Source organism: Carcharhinus amblyrhynchos, unplaced genomic scaffold (genome assembly GCF_965287045.1).
Source record: "Carcharhinus amblyrhynchos unplaced genomic scaffold, sCarAmb.v2.hapA scaffold_43, whole genome shotgun sequence".
Lineage (NCBI taxonomy): Eukaryota > Metazoa > Chordata > Chondrichthyes > Carcharhiniformes > Carcharhinidae > Carcharhinus > Carcharhinus amblyrhynchos.
Genome location: NW_027649784.1, coordinates 540,358 through 560,841, shown reverse-complemented (window position 1 = coordinate 560,841; position 20,484 = coordinate 540,358). Strand labels below are relative to the sequence as shown.

At 49.0% G+C, this 20,484-nt stretch overlaps 1 protein-coding gene across 1 annotated transcript in view; it reads right to left on the bottom strand.

Moving 5' to 3' along the window:
• Window positions 1-20,484, bottom strand: part of LOC145337098 (chloride channel protein ClC-Kb-like) — a 73,423-nt gene that overhangs the window by 19,915 nt on the left and 33,024 nt on the right. Inside the window, exons 11-16 of the mRNA XM_080181851.1 lie at window positions 19,705-19,884; window positions 17,765-17,834; window positions 8,966-9,076; window positions 7,998-8,211; window positions 4,839-4,972; window positions 1,216-1,352 (exon numbers count right to left, since the gene is read on the bottom strand). Coding sequence (XP_080037977.1) covers window positions 1,216-1,352; window positions 4,839-4,972; window positions 7,998-8,211; window positions 8,966-9,076; window positions 17,765-17,834; window positions 19,705-19,884 — 846 coding nt within the window. The remainder of the gene's footprint in view (window positions 1-1,215; window positions 1,353-4,838; window positions 4,973-7,997; window positions 8,212-8,965; window positions 9,077-17,764; window positions 17,835-19,704; window positions 19,885-20,484) is intronic.

Genomic DNA, 20,484 nt, shown 5'->3' with positions numbered 1-20,484 from the left:
GTCCGCTTAGATGGCAGCAACTGTCGTACATATTAATCATCACATCATCTTTATTGCTCTCCGCCTGTTCCAAGACAAGGATTGACTTAATGATGGGAGCTGTTTGGGATTGTCGGGACATCACTTCAGGTAACGGGAAAGCTCCAACGTGGTTGTGTGTCCCTGGATGGGGAATTCATCAACAACTCCATACTTTGGGAGGGGGCGAGCAGAGGGGGTCTTAACTCTATTCCTGTCATCTTCTGCCCTCTGGGCTTGAGAGGAACGGCAAGAGCATGGAGTCTTCAGAACAGGCAACTGGGACTTTGCGTTCTGAAGATCCCTCCGACTCTACTGGCACAGTCCAAGTCTGTGATTGGAGTGGGTTCTCTGGAACAATGCCCATTTGACCATTATTCATAGAATACTACAGTGCGGGAGAGGCCCTTCAGCCCATTGAGTCTGCACTGACGCACGAAAGGCCCTGCCCTGCCCACCTAATACCACGTGCCAGCACTTGGCCCATAGCCCTGAATGTTATGGCGTGCCAAGTACCCATCCAGGTACTTTTTAAAGGACGTGAGGCATCTCGCCTTGACCACCCTCCCAGGCAGCGCATTCCAGACCCTCACCACCCTCTGGGTAAAAAAAGATTTTCCTCAAATCCCTCCCTAAACCTCCCACCCCCTCATTTTTAACTTGTGCCCCCTTGTAACATTAAAGTAAAAGTTTTTAAAGCTCATTTAATAGTCACAAGTAAGGCTGACATTAACACCGCAATGAAGTTACTGTGAAATTCCCCTAGTCGCCACACTCCGGTGCCTGTTCGGGTCAATGCACCTAACCAGCACGTCTTTCAGACTGTGGGAGGAAACTGGAGCACCCAGAGGAAACCCACGCAGATACAGGGAGAACGTGCAAACTCCGCACAGTGACACAAGCCGGGAATCGAACCCAGATCCCTGGCACTGTGAGGCAGCAGTGCTAACCACTGTGCTACCGTGCTGCCCACTGATCCTTCAACTAAAGGGAACTGCTGTTCCTTATCCACCCTGTCCATGCCCCTCATAATCTTGTGCAGCTCAATCAGGTCACCCCTCAGTCTTCTCTGCTCCAATCAGTCCAACGCCGGCACCTCCACATCAGAGAAAACAACCCAAGCTTGCCCAACCCCTCTTTTCCAATTCAGTTTGGAAAAAAACCCCTCCTCTGCCCTGTCCCGTCTCCTGGACCCACCTCCTGATGGGATAACACCTCCGCAGGTTGCCTGGATTGTTCGAGAATGTACCTCAGCCTCCTCTCTGGACTCAGCTGTTCCGCGAGGAGCTTGGCCAGGTTCTTGCGCTTGATGGATCCCAGCAGGACCTTGGACTCTGGAACAAAACCAAAGGAGGTTTTAACTTTAGGTCCGCAACAGCCGTCTGTTCATTATACTCTGTCCACTCCCTAGTGATTGTTTTGTAAGAAATTTGCTTGGGGTTTTAAGTTACATTCTCTTCCTTTCCACGTGCTTCACCCTTGAAAACATCGGTCCCCTGTTGGGGCTGTATTCCAAGGGCAAGCGAGGTAGATGAACAGTTCCCTTGCAACATACAGAGCTGCCTAAGGGATACGGACCATCACAAAGGATTACATCAATAGCCAATGCCCCTGTCTATATCAAGGGGACAAGTGGAAATGGTCTAAAGCTTTAGGTTTCTAGGTGTCCAGATCACCAACAGCCTGTCCTGGTACCCCCCACCATGCCGACACTATAGTTAAGAAAGCCCACCAACACCTTTACTTTCTCAGAAGATGATGGCAACCTGGGATGTCAGCTACGACTCTCACCAACTTTTACAGAAAGCATTCTTTCTGGTTGTATCGCAGCTTGGTATGGGCTCCTACTCTGCCCAACACTGCAAGGAACTACAAAAGATTGTGAATGCAACCCAATCCATCATGCAAACCAGCCTCCCATCCGTTCACTCCATCTACACTTCCCGCTGCCTCGGCAAGACAGCCAGCATAATTAAAAGTTAATTTATTTGTCACAAATAAGGCTTACGTTAACATTGCAATGAAGTTACCGTGAAATTCCCATAGTCGCAGCAGTCCAGCGCATGTTCGAATCAATGCACCCTAACTAGCACGTCTTTGGGCTGTGGGAGGAAACCGGAGCACCTGGAGGAAATCCATGCAGACATGGGGAGAACATGCAAACTCCACACAGACAGTGACCCAAGTGGAGAATCAAACCCAGGACCCTGACACAGTGAAGCAACAGTGTTAACCACTGTGCCCAACACCCCACGCAGCCCAGACGGTCTCTCTTCATCTTCTTCCATCAGAAAAAAGATACAAAAGTCCTCCAGGTGCTCTGGTTTCCTCCCACAGACCAAAGACGTGCTAGTTAGGGTACATTGATTCGAACATGCGTCGGACTGCTGCGACTGTGGGAATTTCACAGTAGCTTCATGGCAATGTTAACGTAAGCCTGACTTGTGACAAATAAATTAACTTTTAATTATGCTGGCTGCCTTGCTGAGGCAGCAGGAAGTGTAGATGGAGTCAATGGTTTGCATGATGGATTGGGCTGCATTTACAACCTTTTGTAGTTCCTTGCGGTCTTGGACAGAGCAGGAGCCCATACCAAGCTGTGATACAACCAGAAAGAAGGCTTTCTATGGTGCATCTGTAAAAGTTGATGAGAGTTGTAGCTGACACGTACCAACTGACTCAAGAACAGCTTCTTCCCTGCTGCTGTCAGACTTTCGAATAGACCTACCTTGCACTGAGTTGATCTTTTTCTACATCGTAGCAATGACCGTAACATTACATTCTGCACTCTCCCCTTTCCTTCTCTATGAACAGTATGCTTTCTCTGCAGAACGGGCAAGAAACAATACTTTTCACTGTATCCCAAATACATGTGACGATAATAAATCAAATCAAATCCTTCTCCTCAATGTACTCTATGAACGGCATGCTTTGTCTGTATAGCGCAAGAAACAATACTTTTTAGTATATCCCAACACATGTGACAATAACAAATCAAATCCTTCTCCCTTGGGTACTCTATGAATGTTATGCTTTGTCTGTATAGCGCACAAGAAACAATACTTTTCACTGTGTCCCAATACATGTGACAATAATAAAGAAGCTGCGGTTTGGGAAACAGATTTGGTTACAACACCTTCTGAGTTTCTTCACAAGGGGTTTCCAGCACTTAACCCAGGAGGCTGGATTTCTGTAACCAGTGGGTTTTAACCGATGCTGTATTGTGCTTATTTGGAGGGTTTTGTGTTTTGAATGTTGGCTTTCGTAGAGAAACTTCCTTAAGAAATTATTCATTATTGCGGTTGTTGTGTCTCGTTTGTAATTGTTGAAAGTTCTTGCTCAGTGTCTTACTACACATGTCAACAATATTCTTAATTTTTCTTTAGATAAAAGCTCCTCGTGAGTCAATTGAATCACACTTGGAGTGTAATCTCTCATGCTCATCCTAGCCAAATTCAACGTAAAACATTATAGATCAGGCAAGCTTCATAGGACATCTTGAAGTATCTGATCTGATTTGTAACAGATTGATGTCCATTCTGTGCCGAGTGGACCATAAGACCTCAGAGCAGAATTAGGCCACTCAGCCCATCCAGTCTGCTCTGCCATTTAATCATGGCTGATATTTTTCTCATTCCCATTCCCCTGCCTTTTCCCCATAACCCCTGATCCCCTTATTAATCAAGAATTGATCTATCACTGTCTTAAAGACACTCAATGACCTGGCCTCCACAGCCTTCTGTGGCAAAGAGTTCCACAGATTCACCACTCTCTGGCTGAAGAAATTCCTCCTCATCTCTGTTCTAAAGGATCATCCCTTTAGCCTGAGGTTGTGCCCTCTGGTTCTAGTTTTTCTTCCAAGTGGAAACATCCTCTCCACGTCCACTCTATCCGGGCCTCGCAGTATCCTGTAAGTTTCAATAAGATTCCCTCCCTCATCCTTCTAAATTCCATCGAGTACAGACCCAGAGTCCTCAATCGTTTCTCATACGACAAGCTCTTCATTCCAGGGATCATTCTTGTGAACCTCCTCTGGACCCCTTCCAAGGCCAGCACATCCTTCCTTAGATACAGGGCCCAAAACTATTCACACGAGTATTGTTGATCTAACCGTTCAGGGCAAGTAAAATTCCAGTGTCCCACCTTCAATCATGCCTGCTGGGTTATGCATCCACCGTTCTGTACTTGTTGCCCTTTCTACGAGGCTTCCCAGCGAAGGCCTTCGCTCTCCTTCCTGCCTTGACATATCTCATCGCAAACACGACTGGTGCTTCCCAGTGTGCCTTCCTGCGCTCAGCTAACAAGAAACGGGAGCAGGAGTGAACCATTTGGATGCTCAGGCCTTCTCTGCCATTCCGTGCCCTCAAGGCTTATCTTGGACCATCGACTCCACTTCCCCGCTCACTCCCTACATCGCCCAATTCCCCAAATCTGTCAACCCCAACTTTAAACATCTCCGGGCGCGTCAGACAACGTTCCTTCCTCATGGGAAAGACACATGGGCAGCTCGGAATGGCAGGGAGCTACTTCTGTTTCTGAATCTGCGATCAGATTCCAACGGATTTGTATCTGAACTTCATTTACCCACCTTGGTTTCGTAACTTTCGATAGCCTCAGCAAAACCCAGCAGTCTCCAGTTTGAAATTTTCAGACTGTCGTTGAGGGAACCGTGGTCAGAACCAGACTTTGTCACAATTGACCCTGTCAGCTGTGGGAGTACTTGCTTAATATGCGGGAGTACCTGAGAGAGAGTGCGTGTGTGTGTCTAAAGCTATTCTATGCGAAGGCCTTGTTTTACAGGCATCATTTCACAGAGTTACCTGTGGAGTCGACCAGGGGGAACTGTTTCAGCTCGGTATTTTTCAGCAGATTGCGGATATCCTTATATTTCAAATCTTTTGCCAGATATTTCAGGTCTGTCACCATAAAGTCCTCTGCGTAGATATCGTGGGCTCTGGAATGAGAAACCTAAAATTCAGCAGGGAAGTGGGGACATTCACAAACAGAAGTTGTTAAAGTTTATTCATTAGTGTCATAAGTCAGCTTACGTTAACACTGCAATGAAGTTATTGTGAAACTCCACTAGTCATTAAACTCCAGCACCTGTTTGGGTAACACTGAGGGAGAATTTAGCACGGCCAATGCACCCTAACCAGTGCGTCTTTCAGACAGTGGGAGGAAACCCACACAGACGCAGGGAGAACATGCAGACTCCACACAGACAGTGACCCAAGCTGGGAATCGAACCCAGGACCCTGGCGCAGTGAGGCAGCCGTGCTAACCACTGTGCCACCGTGCCACGAACAGGAACCTGTTTCTTTTGTCTACTCCACTCCGGAAGCACTGTCTCTCAGGGCGTTACAGATCGTCTCCGATACAGCGGAGGAATGGTCACCTACTGAACTCTGACAGACCAACGCGGTCCGGCGATTTGATCGGAAGGTGCCTTACAGCTGAATCTGAGAATGTCCTCACCGACCCTCTACGGGCAATTTTAGACAACATTGTACGCACAGGCAAACGCATGCACGCTCACTCGCTCATTCTTCCACTCTCTCATCCTCGCACATGGGTTTGATTCCTGGCTTGTGTGACTGTGCCGCCGCTCCCCCCACCCCCGCCTGCATGGGTTTCCTCCAACAGTCCGAAAGACGTGCTGGTTTGGGTAAATTGGCCGTGCTAAATTCTCCCTCAGTGTTACCCAAACAGGCGCCAGAGTGTGGCGTCTGTGGGATATTCACAGTAACTTCATTGCAGTATTAATGTAAGCCTACTTACGACAAACAAATAAATTAATTAAATCTGCTTCCCTCCCACACTTCTAGTTTCACCCGCCAGTGGAAACAACCTCCCTTCTACTATCTTATCTACTTCCTTCATAATCTTACATGTTTCTATAAGATCTTCCCCACATTCTTCTGAATTCCAGTCTCTCCTCATAAGCCAACCCTCTCAACTCCGGAATTAACCTAGTCAATCTCCTCTGCACCCCGTCCAGTGCCAGTATATCCTTTCTCAAGTAAGGAGACCAAAACTGTACACAGTACTCCAGGTGTGACCTCACCAGCACCTTATACAGCTGCAACATAACCTCGCTGTTTTTAAACTCCATCCCTCCAGCAATGAAGGACAAAATTCCATTTGCCTTCTTAATTACCTGCTGCAAACCAACTCCTTGAGATTCCTGCACAAGGACACCCAGGACCCTATGCACAGCAGCCTGCTGCAATTTTTTAACTATTTAAATAATAGTCCATTTTGCTGTTATTTCTACTAAAAAGGGGGGGCCTCACTTTCCCAACATTGTACTCCATCTGCCAGACCCTCACCCACTCACTTAGACTACCTATATCCCTTTGCAGACTTTCAGCGTCCTCTGCACACTTTTTTCTGCCACTCATCTTGGTGTCACCTGCGAATTTTGACACACTACACTTGGTCCCCAACTCCAAATCATCTATATAAATCATATGAGGGGAGATGGTGGTGCAGTGGTATTGTCACTGGACTATTAATCCAGAGTCCCAGGGTAATGTTCTGGGGACCCAGTTTCGAATCCCACCATAGCAGATGGTGAAATTTGAATTCAATAAAAATCTGGAATGCAGAATGTACTGATGACCACAAAACCATTGTCGATTGTTGGAAAAAGCCCATCTGGTTCACTAATGTCCTTTAGGGAAGGAAATCTGCTGTCCTTACCTGGTCTGGCCTACATGTGATCCGGAGCCATAGCAACGTGGTTGACTCTTAAATTCTCTCAGGGATGGGCAATGAATGCTGGCCTGGCCAGCAATGCCCACGTCACATGAATGAAGAAACAACTGATTCTAACACTGATGCCTGAGTCACATCACTAGTCACTGATCGTCAACCAGAAAAACGCTTACTTAGCCCCACTCCAGCCCAACAACGCCTCCACTTTCTCAGAAGACTAAGGGAATTTGGCATGTCGGCTACGATTCTCACCAACTTTTACAAATGGACCATCTGTACACAGTAGGGCGGCACGGTAGCACAGTGGTTAAGCACTGTTGCTTCACAGCTCCAGGGACCTGGGTTCGATTCCCAGATCGGGTCACTGTGCAGAGTTTGCATGTTCTTCTCATGTCTGCATGGGTTTCCTCTGGGTACTCCAGTTTCCTCCCACAGTCCAAAGATGTGCAGGTTAGGTTGATTGGCTGTGCTAAAATTGCCCCTTAATATTCTGAGATGCATATGTTAGCGGGATTAGGGGTAAATATGTAGGTATATGGGGTTAGGGCCTGGGTGGGACTGTGGTCGGTCCACACTCGATGGGCCAAATGGCATCTTTCTGCACTGTAGGGTTTCTATGATTCTACCATAGGAAACATTCTTTCCGGATGTATCACAGCTCGGGATAGCTCCTGCTCTGCCCAAGATCGCAAGGAGCTACAAAATGTCATGAATCCAACACACAAACCAGCCTCCCATCCATTGACTCTGTCGACACTTCCCACTGCCTTGGGAAAAGCAGCCAGTATAATTAAGGACCCCACACACCCCGGACATTCTCTCTCCCAGTTTCTTCCATCAAGAAAATGATACAAAAGTCTGAGGTCACGTACCAACCGGCTCAAGAACAGCTTCTTCCCTGCTGCCGTCAGACTTTTGAATGGACCTACCTCACATTAAGTTGGTCTTGCTCTACACCCTAGCTATGACTGTAACACTACATTGTGCTCACTCTCGTTTTGTTCTCTATGAACGGTATGCTTTGTCTATGTAGTGTGCAAGAAACAATACTTTTCACATTAAGCCAACACATGTGATAATAATAAATCAAATCAAATCCTTCTCCCCATGTACTCTATGAATAGTATGCTTTGTCTGTATAGTGCGCAAGAAACAATACTTTTTGCTGTATCCCAATACATGTGACAATAATGAATCATCACTCTGAAGTTCGGTTGGGTAACTCTCCTATGTACTCTATGAGCAGTATGCTTTGTCCTTACCCGTTCTTGCCCACTGTCAGTTTGGGCAGATATGGCAGCTTCTTCACGATGACAATGCCATCAAAGAAGGATGGCTGGGACCTCTGGCTGATCACGTTGGCGACCAGCACAGCAATGAGGACTGGCAGGATGTGGGACATCTGCCCTGTCAGCTCAAACACCAGCACGGCGGTGGAAATGGTATGGGTGACTGCCCCGGAGTAGGCTGCAGCCCCTACAGAGAGAGAGAGAGAGAACACAAAGAAAATTACAGCACGGCCCTTCGGCCCTACCTGCACCGACCATGCTTCCCAACTGAACTAAAACCCTCTACCCTTCTGGGGACCATATCCCTCCGTTCCCATCCTCTTCATGTATTTGTCCAGATGCCCCTTAAAACTCACTATCGTATCTGCTTCCCTTGGAAGTGAGTTCCAGGCACTCACCACCCTCTGTGTAAAAAACTTTCCTTGTACATCTACTTTAAACCTTGCCCCTCGCACCTTAAACCTGTGCGCCCCTAGTAATTGACTCTTCCACCCCTGGGAAAAAGCTTCTGACTATCCACTCTGTCCATGCCTCTCAATCTTGTAGACTACTTTCAGGTCGCCCCCTCAATCTCCGTCGCTCCAGTGAGAACAAACCAAGTTTCTCCAACCTCTCCTCATAGCTAATGCCCTCCATACCAGGCAACATCCTGGTAAATCTTTTCTGTACCCTCTCCAAAGCCACCACATCTTTCTGAGAGACAGGGAGGGGCAGCGGACAGGGAGGGGCAGCGGACAGGGAGAGTTAGAAAGCAGAAGAGAGAAAGAGAGGGGAGAGAGAGAGAGGGAGTTAAAGAGCATAAGAGAGAGAGATAGAGAACAAGAAAGAGAGAGAGAGGGATAGAATTGGTGCTTCAGATTGAATCATCATTTGTTAGCCCAGGATCAAGTGCCCCGTACAGCTTGACAGAACAGAATACAGTATAAAATCTGGCCAGTCACCTGCCAACGCATATCCTGAAGGAGTAATTTTGATGTGAATTCCTTCTGAAATGATTCCTTCCGGAAAGATCTTTGCCATGATCTCCCCGTACAACCGGCCAAGTCCAGCACCTGTGGAAAGAGGGAGAGCTTCTCAAACTTTGCTGATGAACTGAAAGCTTGAGACATTCCATCACTGATAGAATCCAACAGTGCAGAAGGAGGCCATTCGGCCCATCAAGTCTGCACCAACAATGATCCCATCCTGTTCCTATCGCCATAACCCCACATATTTACGTTTCTAATCACCCTGACAACCTTTAATACTAACCAGCACGTCTTTCGGGCTGTGGGAGGAAACTGGAGCACCCGGAGGAAACCCACACAGACACAGTAGGGGAGAACGTGCAAACTCCACACAGACAGTGACCCAAGCCGGGAATCAAACCTGGGTCCCTGGCACTGTGAGACAGCAATGCCAACCACTGTGCACCCTGCCACTCCCAGGACAAATACAATATGGCGTTAGAAACAGTGTAAAGCTCCCTCGACACGACATTTCCAGGACAGGCACAGCATGGGTTGAGATACAGAGTAAAGCTCCTCTACACTGTCCCCCATCAAACACTCCCAGGACAGGTACAGCATGGGGTTAGATACAGAGTAAAGCTCTCTCTACACTGTCCCCCATTAAACACGGACATTCAACCTCTGATCTTCGGGTAAGCGTTCTCCAAGGCAGCCTTCACGAGACACAACAGCGCAGAGTCGCTGAGCAGAGACTGATAGCCAAGTTCCGCACACATGAAGACGGCCTCAACCGGGATCTTGGGTTCATGTTGCACTATCTGTAACCCCCGTGACTTGCCTGGGTTTGCAAAACCTCACTTACTGTACTGTCTGGAAACAATACACATCTCTTTAACCTGTGATTAGTGCTCCTTCCACTCACATTGTCGGCCACCTTAAGACTTGAATAGCAGGTGAGGTGTAAAGATTCACATTCTAATCAGTAATGTGTAAATTGTCTGTGCTTTATATGCTCTGTCTGAAGCCAGAACTCTCCATTCACCTGACGAAGAGTTTAACCTCGAAAGCTTGTGAGTTTACTATAAAATAAATCAGTTGGACTTAAACCTGGTGATGTTAGACTTCTTACTGTGTTTCCCATCAAACACTCCCAGGACAGATACAGCACGGGGATATATACAGATTAAGCTCCCTCTACACTGTTCCCCAATCAAACATTCCCAGGACAGGTACAGCACGGGGTTAGATAGAGTAAAGCTCCCTCTACACTGTCCCCATCAAACACTCCCAGGACAGATACAGCACGGGGTTAGATACAGAGTAAAGCTCCCTCTACACTGTCTCCCTTCAAACACTCCCAGGACAGGTACAGCATGGGGTTAGATACAGAGTAAAGCTCCCCCTACACTGTCCCCCCATCAAACACTCCCAGGACAGGTACAGCACGGGGTTAGATACAGAGTAAAGCTCCCTCTACACTGTCCCCCCATCAAACACTCCCAGGACAGGTACAGCACGGGGTTAGATACAGAGTAAAGCTCCCTCTACACTGTCCCCCCCAATCAAACACTCCCAGGACAGGTAGCGTACGGGGTTAGATACAGAGTAAAGCTCCCTCTACACTGTCCCCATCAAACACTCCCAGGACAGGTACAGCACAGGGTTAGATACAGAGTAAAGCTCCCTCTACACTGTCCCCCCATCAAACACTCCCAGGACAGGTACAGCACGGGGTTAGATACAGAGTAAAGCTCCCTCTACACTGTCCCCATCAAACACTCCCAGGACAGGTACAGCACAGAGTTAGCAACGCAAGCGCGTGCCAGCTATCAGGGCAGCTCTGATTGGAGGAGGAGGGGGAGGAGCGAGCCAGGGGGCGGAGCATTGAGCTGCCGATCCTCCCCGCCCACCAAAGGCTGGTCTCGGGAGTGCGCGGGATAGAAGCGAGGCTCTAATTGGAGGAGAAGGCAGCGCGGGAAGAGCGAGAGCGGAGCCTTCAAACCGCCCCACCCCTTTCTTTCCCAGCCGTTCAAACGAAGCACGAACAGCGCAAGCGCGCCAGCTACTCCGGCCTTTCCGGGGGCGGGGGCGGGGGCGGGGAGGAGAGCTACGATCGGAGGAGCGGGTTTCAAAGCGACGCTGAACGTCACATAGGCCGCGCCCTCTCCCTTTGCCTCCCCTACACGGGGCACGCGGTGGCTCCTGCACCAATCAGGTCGCCGCTTTCCTTTCCCGCCCGAGCCGGGCGGCACGTGCTTTGGCCGTTAACGGTTTGTTTGTTTGAAGCTGAGCTCGAGCGGGCCGCTTCAAGCGCCCCGGTCTGCACCATGGCAGTGTACCCTCCTCAACACTGTCCTCAAACATCTTCGCCACTCAGAGAAATGAGAGGGGTCCACATGCAACAGCCAGTTGTGGGGAGGGATGGGGTGGCAGGGAGTTCCCCCCACTTGACCCCCCCCCCCCCCCCGCCCCATCAAGTGAAAGGAAGCAAAAAGGAACTCAGAATACAGAAAAGGAAAGAAACGGTTGAGGGGAAAGTTGTGGGAATCTCCAATGGGGAGACCAAATCTCAGCACAACTTGCACTGAAGGGACCCAATTCTTGCTTCTCGGACCACCTGTGACGCAAAGTGGAGTGCCTCAGCGTGGGGTGAGGGTCGCTGGTGGCCAACCCGGCAAGTTCCACCATCCGGAAGACTCCTTGAAAGTGGAGCCACAGGCGGACAGAGTGGTGAAGAAGGTATTCGGCATGCTTGGTTTCATCGGTCAGAACATTGAATACAGGAGTTGGGACGTCTTGTTGAAGTTGTACAAGACATTGGTAAGGCCACACTTGGAATACTGTGTACAGTTCTGGTCACTATTATAAAAAGGATACTATCAAACTAGAAAGTGTGCAGAAAAGATTTTCTAGGATACTACCGGGACTTGACAAATTGAGTTATAAGGAGAGGCTGGATAGACTGGGACTTTTTTCTCTGGAGCGTAGGAGGCTGAGGGGATGATCTTATAGCCTAAAAATAAAGGGTATTGGTTTAAGGGGAGAGATATCGAAGTGTCCAGAAGAGCAATTATTTCCCTCTCCCCACAGCCCTGTATCAATCCCCAAACTAATCCCACTGCCCCGCTCTCTCCCCATAGCCCTGTATCAATCCCCAAACTAATCCCACTGCCCCACTCTCTCCCCATAGCCCTGTATCAATCCCCAAACTAATCCCGCCGCCGCGCTCTCTCCCCATAGCCCTGTATCAATCCCCAAACTAATCCCACTGCCCCGCTCTCTCCCCATGGCCCTGTATCAATCCCCAAACTAATCCCACTGCCCCACTCTCTCCCCATAGCCCTGTATCAATCCCCAAACTGATCCCACTGCCCCACTCTCTCCCCATAGCCCTGTATCAATCCCCAAACTGATCCCACTGCCCCACTCTCTCCCCATAGCCCTGTATCAATCCCCAAACTAATCCCACTGCCCCACTCTCTCCCCATTGCCCTGTATCAATCCCCAAACTAATCCCACTGCCCCGCTCTCTCCCCATTGCCCTGTATCAATCCCCAAACTAATCCCACTGCCCTGCTCTCTCCTCATAGCCCTGTATCAATCCCCAAACTAATCCCGCCGCCGCGCTCTCTCCCCATAGCCCTGTATCAATCCGCAAACTAATCCCACTGCCCTGCTCTCTCCTCATAGCCCTGTATCAATCCCCAAACTAATCCCCCTGCCCCGCTCTCTCCCCATAGCCCTGTATCAATCCCAAACTAATCCCACTGCCCCACTCTTTCCCCATAGCCCTGTATCAATCCCCAAACTAATCCCACTGCCCCGCTCTCTCCCCATTGCCCTGTATCAATCCCCAAACTAATCCCACTGCCCTGCTCTCTCCCCACAGCCCTGTATCAATCCCCAAACTAATCCCACTGCCCTGCTCTCTCCTCATAGCCCTGTATCAATCCCCAAACTAATCCCGCTGCCCCGCTCTCTCCCCATTGCCCTGTATCAATCCCCAAACTAATCCCACTGCCCTGCTCTCTCCCCACAGCCCTGTATCAATCCCCAAACTAATCCCACTGCCCTGCTCTCTCCTCATAGCCCTGTATCAATCCCCAAACTAATCCCGCTGCCCCGCTCTCTCCCCATAGCCCTGTATCAATCCGCAAACTAATTCCACTGCCCTGCTCTCTCCTCATAGCCCTGTATCAATCCCCAAACTAATCCCCCTGCCCCGCTCTCTCCCCATAGCCCTGTATCAATCCCAAACTAATCCCACTGCCCCGCTCTCTCCCCATAGCCCAGTATCAATCCCCAAACTAATCCCACTGCCCCGCTCTCTCCCCATTGCCCTGTATCAATCCCCAAACTAATCCCACTGCCCTGCTCTCTCCCCACAGCCCTGTATCAATCCCAAACTAATCCCACTGCCCCGCTCTCTCCCCATAGCCCTGTATCAATCTCCAAACTAATCCCACTACCCCGCTCTCTCCCCATAGCCCTGTTTCAAACCCATAATTTCATAAAATCTCTTCAATGCAGGAGGAGGCCATTTGGCCCATTGAGTCTGCCCTAACCACAATCCCACTCAGACCCTATCCAGATAACCCAATCACTTAATCCTAGCTAGTCCCCTTGACACTAAGAGGCAATTTAGCACGGCCAATGCACCCTAACCAGCACATCTCTCGGACTGTAAGAGGAAACCGGAGCACTTGGAGGAAACCCACACAGACATGGGGAGAATGTGCAGATTCCGCACAGACCGTGACCCAAGCTGGGAATCGAACCCGGGTCCCTGGCGCTGTGAGGCAGCAGCGCTAAGCCATGGCACCACTGTGCCCTGAAGTGATTGGCTCAAAGGTGGGAGAGTTTAAAACTACAGGGCATAGGTTTAAGGTGAGACAGGAGAGATACAAAAGTGTCCAGTGGGGCAATTTTTTCACACAGAGGGTGGTGAGTGTCTGGAATAAGCTGCCGGAGGTAGTAGTAGAGGCGGGTACAATTTTGTCTTTTAGATAGTTACATGGGTACGATGGGTATTAAGGGCCAAATACAGGCAATTGGGATTAGCTTAGGGGTTTTCAAAAAGAAAGGGCGACATGGACAAGTTGGGCCGAAGGGCCTGTTTCCATGCTGTAAATCTCTATGACTCTGTGATATTGTCTGTGGAGCAGGCTCGAGGGTCCAGATGGCCTCGTCCTGCTCCGAGTTCTTTACTAAATAATCTAATAAACTTGAATATATCCAGTTGGTAGTTTTAGCCTGTTGTGGCATTGTGACTCCAGGTTGGAGTCAGGTTACGGTGTGCTCAACCCCAGTGAGTAATTTCTGGCGATCACAGCTAATGGTTTAAGTGGCAGGGATCAGAAAGTGCAGAGTCTCGCCAAGCCTGAGAGAGTCTGCACCAATAATACTGTACTGAAATGACGCTAGGTAGCTACACATTTCACAACAGTTAACTATTTATTAGTGTCACAAGTAGGCTTACATTAACATTGCAATGAAGTTACTGTGAAAACCCCCTAATCGCCACACTCTGGCATGTCCAGGTAACACTGAGAGAGAATTTAGCATTTAGAATTTAAAGACAATAACTCTGTATCTGACCCAGTGCTGTACATGTTCTGGAAGTGTTTGATGAGGACAGTGTAGAAGGAGCTTTACTCTGTATCTGACCCCGTACTGTACCTGCCCTGGGAGTGTTTGATGGGGACAGTGTAGAGGGAGCTTTACTCTGTATCTAACCCCGTGCAGTATCTGTCCTGGGAGTGTTTGATGGGGGACAGTGTAGAGGGAGCTTTACTCTGTATCTAACCCCGTACTGTACCTGCCCTGGGTGTGTTTGATGGGGACAGTGTCGGGGGAGCTTTACTCTGTATCTAACCCCGTGCAGTATCTGTCCTGGGAGTGTTTGAGACTGGAGGGGCTGATTGTGGACAAGTCCCCAGGACCGGATGGAATGCATCCGAGGGTTCTGAAAGAAATGGCGGAGGTTATAGTGGATGCCTTGGTGGTTATTTTCCAGACGTCGCTGGATTCCGGGGAAGTGCCGGAAGATTGGAAAACGGCTAATGTTACGCCGTTGTTTAAGAAGGGTGCCAGGCAAAAGGCGGGGAATTATAGGCCGGTTAGTTTAACGTCTGTGGTAGGTAAAATGTTGGAATCCGTCATTAAGGAGGAAATTGCGAGGCATCTTGAAGGGAATTGCTTGATAGGGCAGACGCAACACGGTTTCATTAAAGGGAAGTCGTGTCTGACAAATTTACTGGAGTTCTATGAGGATGTATCTAGGGCAGTGGATAGAGGAGAGCCGGTGGATGTGGTCTTTCTGGATTTTCAGAAGGCGTTTGACAAGGTACCTCACAAGAGGTTATTGCAGAAGGTCAGGGGACATGGAGTTGGGGGTAGGGTGTTAGCGTGGATAGAGGATTGGTTGTCAAATAGGAGGCAGAGAGTGGGGGTCAATGGGTGCTATTCGGATTGGCGGATGGTGACTAGTGGGGTGCCCCAGGGGTCGGTGCTGGGGCCTCAGCTATTTACCATTTATATAGATGATCTGGAGGAGGGAACCGAGTGCAGGGTGTCGAAATTTGCTGATGACACCAAGATTGGGGGAAAGGCAAATTGTGCGGAGGGTGTGGAGAGTCTGCAGAAGGATCTAGATAGGCTGGGCGAATGGGCCAGGAAATGGCAAATGGAATTTAATGTTGGCAAGTGTGAGGTGGTCCACTTTGGTAGGAAGAATGGTAGGAAGGACTATTACTTACGTGGCGAAAAACTGCAGCAGGCGACGGTGCAGAGGGACCTCGGGGTCCTTGTGCATGAGTCGCAAAAACCCAGCTTGCAGGTGCAGCAGGTGGTCAGGAAGGCGAATGGGATGCTGGCCTTCATAGCGAGGGGGATTGAATATAAAAGTAGGGAGGTCTTGCTGCAGCTGTATAGGGCATTGGTGAGGCCGCAGCTGGAGTACTGTGTGCAGTTTTGGGCGCCGCACCTGCGCAAGGATATTTTGGCCCTGGAGGGAGTGCAGAGGAGGTTTACTAGGCTGATACCGGAGTTGAGGGGATTGAGCTATGAGGAGAGGCTGAATAAACTAGGCTTGTACTCGTTAGAGTTTAGAAGAATGAGGGGAGATCTCATTGAGACGTATAAGATGATGAATGGGATGGATAGGATAGAGGTGGAGAGACTCTTCCCGCTCAAAAAAGACAGTAGGACTAGGGGGCACAGCCTCAAGATAAAGGGGAGGCGGTTTAGAACGGAGTTGAGGAGGAACTTCTTCACTCAAAGGGTGGTGAATCTCTGGAATTCTCTGCCCGTTGAAGTGGTGGAGGCTGCCTCGCTAAATATTTTTAAGAAGCGGGTTGATGGGTTCTTGATAAGAGAGGGGATTAAGGGTTATGGGGAGAGGGCGGGAAAGTGGAACTGAGCCACGACAGATCAGCCATGATCTTATTGAATGGCGGGGCAGGCTCGAAGGGCTAGATGGCCTACTCCTGCTCCTATTTCTTATGTTCTTATGACAGTGTAGAGGGAGCTTTACTCTGTATCTATCACCTTGCTGTCCTTGTCCTGGGAGTGTTTGATGGGGGGACAGTGTCGGGGGAGCTTTTCTCTGTATCTAACCCTGTGCTGTCCCTATATCCTGGGAGTGTTTGATGGGGGACAATGTAGAGGGAGCTTTACTCTGTATCTTCCACCGTGCTGTCCTTGTCCTGAGAGTGTTTGATGGGGGGACAGTGTAGGGGGAGCTTTACTCTGTATCTAAGCCTGTGCTGTACCTGTCCTGGGAGTGTTTGATGGGGGGACAGTGTAGAGGGAGCTTTACTCTGTATCTAAGCCCGTGCTGTACCTGTCCTGGGAGTGTTTGATGGGGGGACAGTGCAGAGGGAGCTTTACTCTGTATCTAAGCCCGTGCTGTACCTGTCTCAAGAGTGTGGTTCATAGCCACTTTCCCAATCATTGTTATCTTTTTATTACTGTCACAAGTGAGGCTTATATTAACATTGCAATGAAGTTACTTCGAATATCCCCTAGTCATCACAATCCGTCTGTTCGGGTAACACTGAGGGAGAATTTAGCACGGCCAGTGCACCTAAGCAGTGGGTGGCACAGCGGCACAGTGGTTAGCACACAGCGCCAGGGACTCGGATTTGATTCCCGGCTTGGCTTGCAATCTGTGTAGAGTTTGCACTTTCTCCCTCGTGTCTGTATGGATTTCCTCCGGGTGGTCCAGTTTCCTCCCACAGTCCGAAAGACGTGCTGGTTAGTTTTTTTAAGTTTATTGATTAGTGTCACAAGGAGGCTTCATTAACACTGCAATGAAGTCACTGTGTAAATCCCCTAGTCATCACTCTGGCGCCTGTTCGGGTAACACTGACGGAGAATTTAGCACAGCCAATGCACCCTAACCAGCACATCTTTCGGACTGTGGGAGGAAACCAGTGCAGACACGGGGACGGAAGGTGCAGACTCACAGACTGTGACCCCAAACCGGGAATCGAACCTGGGTCCCTGGTGCCGTGAGGCAGCAGTGCTAACTACCAGGCTACTATCTGCACACATCCAAGGCTGGAATCAAACCCGGATCCCTTGCGCTGTGAGGCAGCAGTGCTAACCACTCTGCCACCCATATGCCAAGCTTGATAGGAACCAACTACCGGACATCAAAGCTCAGAACCTTGCCAGACACGCACGGCAATTAGGGATGGTCAACCAATTCTGGCCTTGCCCAGCCACGCCCATGTCCAACGTAGGACAAAGTTTCATTCTTTAAGTGTTCAATTCTTGAGTACTTACCGTAAACAAAAACTGGGAGGAAGTATCCTGCAGGAAGAACCATTGTCGTGGCCAGTAGCAGCATGAAAAACTATCGGGGGGAAACAGACAAGGATAATAATGAGACAAATTTTCCTCACCTTTCCCGTGAGGTATTGGATCCTGGCTTCCTCACCTCTGAGTCAGAAAGCTGCGGGCTCAGGACACACTTGGCTGGCAGACCCATTGGGAAGTCTAAAACACGGTGGGGGGTGGCGGGCACGGCCTCAGGATTAGAGGGGCAGCCCTTTTTTGGATTGAGATGAAGAGAAACGAATTCACCTCAAAGAGTTTGTAAATCTTTGCAACTCTGCACCACAGAAGGTTGTGGATGCGCAAAAGGAACCATAGCGTATAGTGCAGGAGGCCCATTAAGTCTGCACCATCCACAATCTCACCCAGGCCCTATCCCCACAACCCCATGTATTTGCCCCATTATTCCCACTAACCTATGCATCCCGGGGCACTAAGGGGCAATATAGCATGGCTAATCCACCCAACCTGTGCATCTTTGGACACTAAGGGGCAATTTAGCACGGCCAATCCACCTAACCTGCACATCTTCGCATACTAAGGGACAATTTAGCACGGCCAATCCACCTAACCTACACATCTTTGGACACTCAGGGACAATTTAGCATGGCCAATCCACCTAACCTACACATCATTGGACACTAAGGGACAATTTAGCATGGCCAATCCACCCAACCTGTTCATCCTTGGACACTAAGATATTATTAAACTAGAAAGAATGCAGAGATTTATGAGGATGCTAGCGGGACTTGATGGTTTGAGTTATAAAGAGAGGCTGGATAGACTGGGACTTTTTTCTCTGGAGCATAGGAGGCTTAGAGGTGATCTTATAGAGGTCTATAAAATAATGAGGGGCACAGATCAGCTAGATAGTCAATATCTTTTCCCAAAGGTAGGGGAGTCTAAAACTAGTGGGCAAAGGTTTAAGATGAGAGGGGAGAGATAGAAAAGGGTCCAGAGGGGCAATTTTTTTTACACAGAGGGTGGTGAGTATCTGGAATGAGCTGCCAGAGGTAACAGTAGAGGCGGGTACAATTTTATCTTTTAAAAAGCATTTAGACAGTTACATGGGTAAGATGGATGTAGAGAGATATGGGCCAAATGTGGGCAATTAGGACTAGCTTAGGGATTTAAAAACAGGTGGCATGAATAACTTGGCCGAAGGGCCTGTTCATGCTGTAAACCTCGATGACTCTATGACTGCATGATTTGATAAGGTCAGAGAGACGATCCTTTAAAACAGATGAGGAGGAATTTCTTCAGCCAGGGAGTGGTGAATCTGTGGAACTCTTTGCCGTAGAAGGCTGTGGAGGCCAAGTCATTGAGTATCTTTAAGACAGAGATAAATAGGTTCTTGATTAATAAGGGGATCAGGGGTTATTGGGGAAAAGGCAGGAGAATGGGGATGAGAAAAATATCAGCCATGATTAAATGGCGGAGCAGACTTGATGGGCCCAGTGGCCTAATTCTGCTGCGATGTCTTATGGTCTTATAACCTGCACATCTTTGGACACTAAGGGGCAATTTAGCATGGCCAATCCACCTATCCTGCACATCTTTGGACACTGAGGGGCAATTTAGCATGGCCAACCCCCACTAACCTGCGCATCTTTGGACACTAAGGGGCAATTTAGCATGGCCAATCCACCCAACCTACACATCTTTGGACTGTTCATTGAACATTTTTACATCTTGTGTTTTCGGACTCTCAGGGAATGAAGGGATAGGGGCAGAGGACTCAAGTCAGCCAGGATAGTATTAAATGGCGGAGTGGACGCAAGGCACCAAATGGCCTCCTGCTGCTCCTATTTCTTACGTTCCTCAGTTTCGATTGAATTCAATGGGCGTTCTTTTCCAACCCGCAATTTTCAAAAATAAGAAGTGATCACCTTTAGTATAATGAAGAAAGTCAACATTTCCAACGAGGAAAGTCTTGTGTGGGTCCACTGGAGCCAATTAGCATTGTAGGTGGGGGCAGGAGGCTGCCTGGTCTTGTTCTCCAGCATCTGCTCATCTGAGCCCCAGGTACGGTTGTCGAAGAATGTCTCCAAGTGCTCCTTCATAGAGAGCTGCGGTGAAAGGATTTGTAAAACAGAGAAGCTATTTTAGCCATACCCAGGATTCGATTGAACCTCGCTATATTGATATAGTAAAGGTCTACTCCCAATCAATATTTCCCCGTTGTAAATTTGGACGCGTTGCGACAAATGAGCATGGTTATTCCCCCTAACCTGCGCCCCTTTGGACACTAAGGGGCAATTTAGCATGGCCAATCCACCTAACCTCCACATCTTTGGACGGGAAGGGGCAATTTACCATGGCCAATCCACCTAACCTGCATATCTTTGGACACTAAGGGGCAATTTACTATGGCCAATCCACCTAACCTACACATCTTTGAAAACTAAGGGGCAATTTAGTATGGCCAATCCACCTAACCTGCATTCCTTTGGACATTAAGGGGCAATTTAGCATGGTCAATCCACCTAACCTGCACATCTTTGGACACTAAGGGGCAATTTAGCATGGCCAATCCACATAACCTGCATGCCTTTGGACACTAAGGGGCAATTTACCATGGTCAATCAACCTAACCCACACATCTTTAAGTCTGTGGGAGGAAACCCATTCAGACACGGGGGGAACGTGCTGACTCTGTACAGTCACCT